This window comes from Myotis davidii, unplaced genomic scaffold (genome assembly GCF_000327345.1).
Source record: "Myotis davidii unplaced genomic scaffold, ASM32734v1 scaffold149, whole genome shotgun sequence".
Lineage (NCBI taxonomy): Eukaryota > Metazoa > Chordata > Mammalia > Chiroptera > Vespertilionidae > Myotis > Myotis davidii.
The window spans coordinates 864141-873283 of NW_006352194.1; the positions used below are offsets into that span (position 1 = coordinate 864141).

The following is a 9143-nucleotide window of genomic DNA, read 5'->3' on the forward strand; positions in this document are numbered from 1 at the left end:
GGGCAAGGGCACGTACGGGGTCGTGTACGCGGGCCGCGACCGGCACACGCGGGTACGCATCGCCATCAAGGAGATCCCAGAGCGGGACAGCAGGTGTGCGCTGGGCGTGCGAGCCAGGGTGGGACCAGGAACTGAGAGGGTCATGGGGGCGGGGCAGTAAGGGGGGCGCTGATGCCCTATTGGTCGGGCCCAAGTGGGCGGGCTCTTGGACGAAAGAGTTCGAGCCCAATGGGCCTGCGGTCAGAAAGGCAGGGACCAGGAGGGTCGGGATCTGGTCTGGAGGGGCCTGGGATCTGGTCTGAACTACAGCTTCACCCTCCAGGTTAGGTGGGAAAGTCTGGGAGGGGATTGTGAGCGGGGCAGATCCTGGGGGCGTGGCCTGGCTGGTGCTGGAGTTGGCTGGGCATCTCTGTCCAAATCTGGCCTGTTCCTCTCTCCCTACCTGCTCCCAGGTTCTCTCAGCCACTACATGAAGAGATCGCTCTGCACAAACGCCTGCGCCACAAGAACATCGTGCGCTATCTGGGCTCAGCCAGCCAGGGCGGCTACCTCAAGATCTTCATGGAGGAAGTGCCTGGAGGTACCTGTCCTCCTGCGATGGGAATGGAAGTGGGGGTGTGGGGCGTGGGGATGGAGCCAGACAGGGGTGGAGAACCCTTAGGGGACATGAACCAGAGCGTGTGTGTGGGTGGTGTAGCCCACAATTAGCTGATGCTGTGCAGTTGGGTAATGGAGTCTGGGCCATGGTATGGGTGTGTCTGGGCAGAGAGCTGCGGGCTGGAGAGAGAGGGTGGCAATGATGACCTTGAATTGCACCTGCCCAGGCAGCCTGTCCTCCTTGCTGCGGTCAGTGTGGGGACCCCTGCAGGACAACGAGAGCACCATCAGTTTCTACACCCGCCAGATCCTGCAGGGACTCAGCTACCTGCATGACAACCGCATTGTACATCGTGACATCAAGGTAAGCCCTGTAGCTGGCCCACCCTGACTTGCTGCTGGGGCAGAGGGAGAGATATGGCCCCAGACAGAGGCTGGCAGTTTAGACTTAGCTGGCAGATCCTTTGCAAAGGGTGGGATATTCATCAAGAAGGTGCCCCAGAGAAGGAAACCAGATCTGAAGTCAAACCAGGTGTCAGCTCCCAGAGGGGCATAGTGGGATGGGAGGGGGAGGAGGCTGATAGAGGCAGGGTCAGATTGTGATTCCCAGGAGATGGGCTCCTGGGATAGGGTCCACTTCTGGTATCAGCACCCCAGCTTAATGTCCACTGAGCGAAGTGTCCACTCTCCTCAGGGGGACAATGTGCTGATCAACACTTTCAGTGGGCTTCTCAAGATTTCTGACTTTGGCACCTCCAAGAGGCTGGCAGGCATCACCCCTTGCACTGAGACCTTCACAGGTAACAGGTGTGGGGTGGTGAGTGGGGATGCTGACCTGGGGCAGGACGCTTGGGGCCTTCATGAAAAGGTGCTTCTCCTGGGCATGGAGTAGAGTTAATGGGGGATAGCACCCAGGGCAGGCGATTGAGCCAGGGCTGAGGTGACGGAATCTAGAACTGGAGCTTGGATAGCTGAGGACATTGAGTTTAGTGCCTGAAATGGAACCCAGAAGTGTTGCTGCGGACCAAAGTTGGTGGTAAATTCAGAGTGGCTGATGGAATCCAGGTCATAGGATGGAACCTACTGCAAGCAATGGAATCCATGGATGGGATGGACCCTCAGATGAGTGAGGAAACTCAGGTAGATGTTTGACAACCAGATTAGGTGATGGGAGCTGTTTTGGACGACAGAGCTCAGGGTGGGTACAGGCGGCCAAAGGAGGAGAGAGCCCCTGCCGCTCCATAGCGATAAAGCCTCGGTGAGCATTATTACCACTGCTCCTGGCCTAGGGACCCTACAGTACATGGCCCCAGAAATCATTGACCAGGGCCCACGCGGGTACGGGAAAGCGGCTGACATCTGGTCGCTGGGCTGCACTGTCATCGAGATGGCCACAGGTCGCCCACCCTTCCACGAGCTCGGGAGCCCACAGGCGGCCATGTTTCAGGTGAGTCCCCTCAGGCCCTGGCTCAGCAGGTGGGGTGGGGACAGATGGTGCCCTTACACGCCTCTAAACTTAATTCTTGTTTTCCCTCCCGGCCCCCTCCCAGGTGGGCATGTACAAGGTACATCCGCCAATGCCCAGTTCTCTGTCAGCGGAGGCCCAAGCCTTCCTCCTGCGAACGTTTGAGCCAGACCCCTGCCGCCGTGCCAGTGCCCAAGCACTGCTGGGGGACCCCTTCCTGCAGCCTGGGAAGAGGAGCCGAAGCCCGGGCTCACCCCAGCATGCTCCCCGGCCCCCAGGTACTGCATGGGTGGAGAGGGGTGCACACTGGAGTGAGGGCAGAGGGCTGTGGAGCTGAGGGCTGACGCGGGCCCAGGCTGACAGCCCTGTCCCTCCCTCAGATGCCCCTTCAGCCAGCCCTCTTCCTTCAGCGGACTCCACCACCCAGTCCCAGACATTCCCACGCCCTCAGGCACCCTCTCAACACCCGCCTAGTCCCCCGAAGCGCTGCCTCAGCTATGGGGACACCAGCCAGCTCCGGTGAGAGCCCAGGGTCCTGGGGCAGGTTCACTTTATCTGGTTTTGTCCTTGTACTCCCTCCAGAATAAGCCCTCTCCACGGACCTGGGCACCTGGACCACTTGCAAGAATGGCGCTTGGTGCCTTCCTCCCAATTGCTCTTACTTGTATTTCGTTAGGGTGCCTCCTCCGTGCCAGGTCTCTCTCTTATCCCTGTGAGAGAGGCCTGAGAGTCAAAGCCACAGCCGGGATCCAAACCCTGGGGCGGAGGTAGCTGGTCAGTATTGCCGCCCGCCCTCCATTGGCCGCTCCCCATTGCACCCAGGGTGCCCGAGGAGCCCGGAGCCGAAGATCCCGCGTCCCCGGAGGAGAGTTCGGGGCTGAGCCTGCTGCATCAAGAGAGCAGGCGCCGGGCCATGCTGGCCGAGGTGCTGAAGCAGGAGCTGCCCACGCTGGCGGAGAATCTGTGGCTGGAGCAGGACCAGGTGGGCGGCCCGCCCCCACGCCCCCTGGTGGCAGAGCACCGGCAGGACTCCGGCTAATGGCCTTCCCCAACCCCAGCCCCTTGCCGGCATCTCTCTTGGCTCAAATGGAAACACCTTCCTTCTCAGGACCCCCGTTTGGACAGGAATCTTGTGGAACAGCTACTGCACTGCCTCGGGGCGCACATCCACACACCCAACCGCCGGCAGCTGGCCCAGGAGCTGCGGGCACTGCAAGGGCAGCTGCGGGCCCAGGGCCTTGAGCCTGCACTTCTGCACAGACCACTCTTTGCCTTCCCCGATGCGGTGAGTGAGTTTTCTCACAGGGCTGCCCAAGAACAGCTCGTGAACTCCCTGTGCAAGGTCTCGATGTTGAAAGGTTCCATGTCTTCTCGGTGACGATAGAGCCATCAGGGAGGGACATCTGCGCAGCCCTAGCTTGCCAGCCCCTCCCTTGACTCCAAGCCGGTCCACCCGACTTGCTTCAGGCAGACTTTCTGGGCCTTTCCAACGCCAGCCCCACCTCCCTGAGGCTTAGCAGTCTGAGCGGCGCCACCCTCCCTCCCAGGTGAAGCGGATTCTCCGCAGGCGCCAGATCCGCCCACACTGGATGTTCGTGCTGGACTCGCTGCTCAGCCGCGCTGTCCGGGGGGCCCTGGCGGTGCTGAGCCCAGGTAGGCCAGGAGCTGAGATGGCCGGTCTGTGGATGAGGGCGTGGCCCTTGGAGGCGTGGGGAACACAAATGGAGCTGGCAGGGGGTGTGATCACCAGGCCTGGCCCAGGCCAGGAAGCAGTGGGTGGGGGAGTGACCAAACAGACATCTCCCGGACTGACACCCCCCGGCCAGTGCAGAGCTCCCCACGCCCTCTGCCCGTGTCCGAGGGTCCCAAATGCCCGGCCTGAGCTCACCTCACTCTGACGGGCAGGAGTGGAGAAGGATGCAGTCCCACAGAGGTCAGAGGAGTCCAGGCTGAGTCTTACTTGTATTTCGTTAGGGTGCCAGGTCTCTCTCTTATCCCTGTGAGAGAGGCCTGAGAGTCAAAGCCACAGCCGGGATCCAAACCCTGGGGCGGAGGTAGCTGGTCAGTATTGCCGCCCGCCCTCCATTGGCCGCTCCCCATTGCACCCAGGGTGCCCGAGGAGCCCGGAGCCGAAGATCCCGCGTCCCCGGAGGAGAGTTCGGGGCTGAGCCTGCTGCATCAAGAGAGCAGGCGCCGGGCCATGCTGGCCGAGGTGCTGAAGCAGGAGCTGCCCACGCTGGCGGAGAATCTGTGGCTGGAGCAGGACCAGGTGGGCGGCCCGCCCCCACGCCCCCTGGTGGCAGAGCACCGGCAGGACTCCGGCTAATGGCCTTCCCCAACCCCAGCCCCTTGCCGGCATCTCTCTTGGCTCAAATGGAAACACCTTCCTTCTCAGGACCCCCGTTTGGACAGGAATCTTGTGGAACAGCTACTGCACTGCCTCGGGGCGCACATCCACACACCCAACCGCCGGCAGCTGGCCCAGGAGCTGCGGGCACTGCAAGGGCAGCTGCGGGCCCAGGGCCTTGAGCCTGCACTTCTGCACAGACCACTCTTTGCCTTCCCCGATGCGGTGAGTGAGTTTTCTCACAGGGCTGCCCAAGAACAGCTCGTGAACTCCCTGTGCAAGGTCTCGATGTTGAAAGGTTCCATGTCTTCTCGGTGACGATAGAGCCATCAGGGAGGGACATCTGCGCAGCCCTAGCTTGCCAGCCCCTCCCTTGACTCCAAGCCGGTCCACCCGACTTGCTTCAGGCAGACTTTCTGGGCCTTTCCAACGCCAGCCCCACCTCCCTGAGGCTTAGCAGTCTGAGCGGCGCCACCCTCCCTCCCAGGTGAAGCGGATTCTCCGCAGGCGCCAGATCCGCCCACACTGGATGTTCGTGCTGGACTCGCTGCTCAGCCGCGCTGTCCGGGGGGCCCTGGCGGTGCTGAGCCCAGGTAGGCCAGGAGCTGAGATGGCCGGTCTGTGGATGAGGGCATGGCCCTTGGAGGCGTGGGGAACACAAATGGAGCTGGCAGGGGGTGTGATCACCAGGCCTGGCCCAGGCCAGGAAGCAGTGGGTGGGGGAGTGACCAAACAGACATCTCCCGGACTGACACCCCCCGGCCAGTGCAGAGCTCCCCACGCCCTCTGCCCGTGTCCGAGGGTCCCAAATGCCCGGCCTGAGCTCACCTCACTCTGACGGGCAGGAGTGGAGAAGGATGCAGTCCCACAGAGGTCAGAGGAGTCCAGTAAAGAGGAGCCCCTGCCCAAGCAGCAGGACACCCCAGTCCAGCCAAGCCTGCTCCCAGGGGAACCCGAGCAGAGCCCCCCACCTCTGATGGTGCAGCTGGGCCTCTTGCGAGCAGAGACTGATCGGTAAGCCCCCTGGGACCCATCCCTAGCCTCTGTGTGAGCGTCACCCCAGCTCCCCCCTCCCTCCTACTGGCCTTCTGCCATCCAACAGGCTCCGCGATGTCCTGGCAGAGAAGGAGTGGGAGTGCCGGGCTCTGATGCAACAGGCTCTACAGCGGGTGGACGAGGAGGCCTGGACCTGCTCCCTGGCCTCAGGGCCCCCAGGTGAGCAGAGGACACTGATGGCGGTGGGAGACAGCTTCTGGCAGGAGGCACCCCTGGGTTCACCTGATTTCTCCTTGACAGCTGCTCGAACAGTGGACCAGGGCCTGGTGCAGTGGCTACAGGAACTGGACGTGGATTCAGGCACCATCCAGAGAGTGAGGGAGAGAGTGCTGGCTACACATGACCTCTACCAACCCAAACTCCACCTCTGCCCCTTTCAGCTCTTCTCACATTTCCCCTCTGATACAGAGAATCTCAACATTAGAGGCACAGTTAGGATTCCCCTCCCATTGTAAGATGAAAAAACTGAGGCCCAGACATGGGGGCGGGGGGTGGGGGGGATCTGCCCTAGCATGCTGGTAGTAAAACAGAACTAGGGTCTGATTCTCTGGACACATCTTTCTCTAATTTTAATCTCTCCCTGTTCTGTGTGGGCATCTTTGTCCACAACCAGCTGCTGAACTACAGCTTCACCCTCCAGGCCCTACTGACCTGCGCCACTAAAGATGACCTCACCTACACCCGCATCAGGTATGCCCTGCGCCCTCCAGGATGACCCATGCGTATGGGATCGTGCTGGTCAGATCCCGACCCCCGCTACAGGCTTGCCTGGTTTCCTCTCTGGAAACCACATGGACACCAGGCTCCCTTGGGGACCGAGGGGGCATTAGGCAGACAGTGGGTATCAGAGAGCCCAGGGTCTTCTGGCTGAGCCACAGTGAATTTGCTACCCCCAGGGGAGGGATGGCATGCCGCATCTGGAGAGCCATCCTGGCACAGCGAGCAGGATCCACGGCTGTTACCCCTGGTGCCCAGGAGGCAGAATGAGGGCACCGGAGGCAAGAGGCCAGACCCAAGGACGGGTGACTGGAGAAGACGCCAGCAAGTTCTGACACACTCACCCCAGGGCCCGGGGGCAACTGGAAGGGACCAGGTGGCGGTAGGGGCAGTCCAGCCACAGAGATGCCCAAGTTCACTGAGTACCACCGGACAAAGACTATTAAACAGAACACTTTTGTACCTTTGGGCTTTGGCAACTTCTGAGGTATGTGGGGGTCTTGGGGCCAGCTCTCTCAGGTCTTAATGTCTGAATCTAAAGTGCCTTCACCTGGCCCCCTGCACTTCCCTCACCCCATCCCCCTAACCCCAAGAAAACAGCCCCTCGTTGCCCTTAGAATAGACTTTATTGACTTCCACTAAGGGCAGGCCCTGAGATGGGGGTCCGGAGAGAGGTTTGCCAAGGCTTGTCAGGCACCTATGTCCTGGGGGCCAGGTTGGTTCGGAGGGGCAGAAGGCCATCCACCCACTCGCATGGTCGCTCCAGGAGTGTCTGCCACAGCTGCTTCTCCTCAGGTGTGGAATCCATCCAGGGCACCTGGAGCCCGTAGCTGCTGCCTGGGCAAGGGTGGAGGTCATGGTCACGTTAGGCACCCAGGTCCCAAGGAACACCTGCCTGGTCCCAGATTACGCACTGACACCAAAGCTCACAAAAGAAAAATGCCCAAGGCCACTCAGGAAGCCCCTGCCTCCCAGCATTGGTTGCCCCCGAGGGTCCTGCCCACTTACCGGTGCCCAGGCTGAGGCGTACGGCCCCCAGCTGGCGGCTGGCCAGGGCCCCATGGTCCCAGAGGGAGAGCTCAGCGCAGGCCTGGCGCAGGTCAGCAGGCCGGAAGCCGTCATAAACCATGGTGTGGTTGAACACGGGGCTGAGGCTCCTTCGCACCACCCTTGTCCGCTGGCGGCTGGCCCGGCTGTCATCAGGCAGCACCGAGCTGTGGGGGAGGTGGGCTGGCATCAAACGGCCACCCCTTTACGCTCTCCAGCACTAACCTGTCCTCCCGCGCACTCTCCACGTCCTCTGGCTCCTGCCTGAGAACTGGCCTCCAACCCTCGATGCCCTAGGACTTTTGCACCACCCTCCTCCCAGGTCTCCTGTGAGTAATGGCTCTGAAGTGGCATTCTGCTACTCCCCAACTCAAAGACCTTCATGACTCCCTGCTGTCCCTCAGAGTAATTTCCAAACTTCTTAAAGCCGTGGGGCCCTTTCTGCAAGATAAAATATTGCTCAGAAGTACAAAACCTAAGAGAAAAACAATGCCTGGTTGAGTCAGGGCTGGGATCTCAGAACCTGTTCGGCCTACCTCCATTCACTCCCTGAGGGTGGGCAGAACCTGGGGACACCACCAGAGCTACCCCAAAGCTTACTTTGAAAACCACAGAACTGCAGGCCCCACAGCCTGGCCCTACAGGATCTCCGTGGAAGGGCCCCTGTGAACCCCCAGGTCTCAGCCTCAGCTCTCCAACAAGTCCTATAGGTGCCAGCCACTGAATGCAGTCCTTAAAGGTGTACTCAACTCTCTGGCCTCAAGCTGCCCGCTTCGCCCTGCTCAGAGGTCAAAGCCCAGACTAGGGGATCAAGGAGGGGGGGGGCAATCAGAAGGGGGTGGGGAGCTCCACTCCAGGCAAAAGGAAAGGTGGGGAGCTCCCAGGGCCCCTCACCATTGTATGTAAGAATCCAGGGATCCGGAACGAAGAGGCACCAGGTCCTGAGCTCCCTTCACCCAGAAGTGCAGCTCCCCGCTCAGGGGCAGTCCTGCGCCTGCGGAAAGGCCGGCTCAGGCTTCGACCCACGGACAGAGCCCCCCCCCTTGTGGACAGGAGTCCCCACCTCCCAGGGCCAGGCCAGCGTGGTCTCTCCTGGGCACCACTCACCCTCAGAGCCAGCGGGGACGTACTTGAGGGACAGAGAGAGCCTCCCACGGCTGGGAAGGTCGTCAGGAGAGGGCGAAACCTGCGAGAGGGGCTGGTCAGGGAGCAGGGACAGGACCCAAGGCAAAGAGGCCACAAGGGACAGGGACGGGGTGGAGCCTCCGGACACCGATGGGTGCTGTGAGCAGGGAGGGCAGGCAGAGCCTCGAGGAAAAGCGGCGAAGGTGGAGTCTGCGGGGCTGGGGAAGGCTCCGCGGGTGAAAACGAGATCTGTGCCCTGGGTCCCACCGACCAGTGGCCTCACCCGGGGCTGCAGGGGGAGCCAGATGGCCTCGGAGTCCCAGTCCCACGTGTCCAGGGGCACTTCGACTTCGCCCAGAAAGATGTTGCGACCCAGGTTTTCGCGGTGCCACACGGACAGGCTCAGCACGCGGCGGGCGAGCTCGGCCTGCGGGACCGAGTACTGGGGACAGGCGGTGCCTTTAATGCGGGGCTGGTCCTGCCGCGTTCCCCGCAGGATGGAAAACGGGGGACCCCGGAGGAGAGGGCATTCGCGGGGGTCTGAACTGACGCTGCGCCCACCACTCTGGGCTCCCTGCCCTTCCTCCCGCGGAATGCAGGACGGGAGGGACAGGCAATGACCCCATGTGGCCGCCCCTGCCCCTGAGCCCTCGGGCAGGGAGCCTGGTTCCTGAACGGGGGCGCCCCGACAGCCTTACCCGCAGCGTCTCGTTGAAGACCGGGTTCAGATTCCGCTTCTTCACGGCCGTCTTGCGCTTGCTCTGCTTGTCCGGGAGGAGGTAGCTTTTG

At 61.8% G+C, this 9143-nt stretch overlaps 2 protein-coding genes across 3 annotated transcripts in view; one reads left to right on the plus strand and one right to left on the minus strand.

Moving 5' to 3' along the window:
- Nucleotides 1–6649, plus strand: part of MAP3K6 (mitogen-activated protein kinase kinase kinase 6) — an 11032-nt gene extending 4383 nt beyond the window's left edge. For both annotated transcript variants that reach the window (XM_006777635.2, XM_015557259.1), the window contains 16 exons: nt 1–93; nt 453–580; nt 825–961; nt 1292–1397; nt 1887–2044; nt 2148–2340; nt 2443–2581; nt 2885–3044; nt 4326–4331; nt 4458–4634; nt 4897–5002; nt 5255–5423; nt 5512–5624; nt 5706–5779; nt 6079–6155; nt 6362–6649. The exon at nt 1–93 is cut by the window's left edge and continues 15 nt beyond it. In XM_006777635.2, the coding sequence (XP_006777698.2) occupies nt 1–93; nt 453–580; nt 825–961; nt 1292–1397; nt 1887–2044; nt 2148–2340; nt 2443–2581; nt 2885–3044; nt 4326–4331; nt 4458–4634; nt 4897–5002; nt 5255–5423; nt 5512–5624; nt 5706–5779; nt 6079–6155; nt 6362–6452 (1927 nt within the window). In that variant the 3' untranslated portion in view covers nt 6453–6649. The remainder of the gene's footprint in view (nt 94–452; nt 581–824; nt 962–1291; nt 1398–1886; nt 2045–2147; nt 2341–2442; nt 2582–2884; nt 3045–4325; nt 4332–4457; nt 4635–4896; nt 5003–5254; nt 5424–5511; nt 5625–5705; nt 5780–6078; nt 6156–6361) is intronic.
- Nucleotides 6650–6789: 140 nt separating this feature from the next.
- Nucleotides 6790–9143, minus strand: part of SYTL1 (synaptotagmin like 1) — an 8535-nt gene continuing 6181 nt past the window's right edge. Inside the window, exons 7-12 of the mRNA XM_015557187.1 lie at nt 9053–9137; nt 8638–8796; nt 8337–8415; nt 8124–8223; nt 7191–7396; nt 6790–7019 (exon numbers count right to left, since the gene is read on the minus strand). Of these exons, the coding sequence (XP_015412673.1) occupies nt 6880–7019; nt 7191–7396; nt 8124–8223; nt 8337–8415; nt 8638–8796; nt 9053–9137 (769 nt within the window). The 3' untranslated portion in view covers nt 6790–6879. The remainder of the gene's footprint in view (nt 7020–7190; nt 7397–8123; nt 8224–8336; nt 8416–8637; nt 8797–9052; nt 9138–9143) is intronic.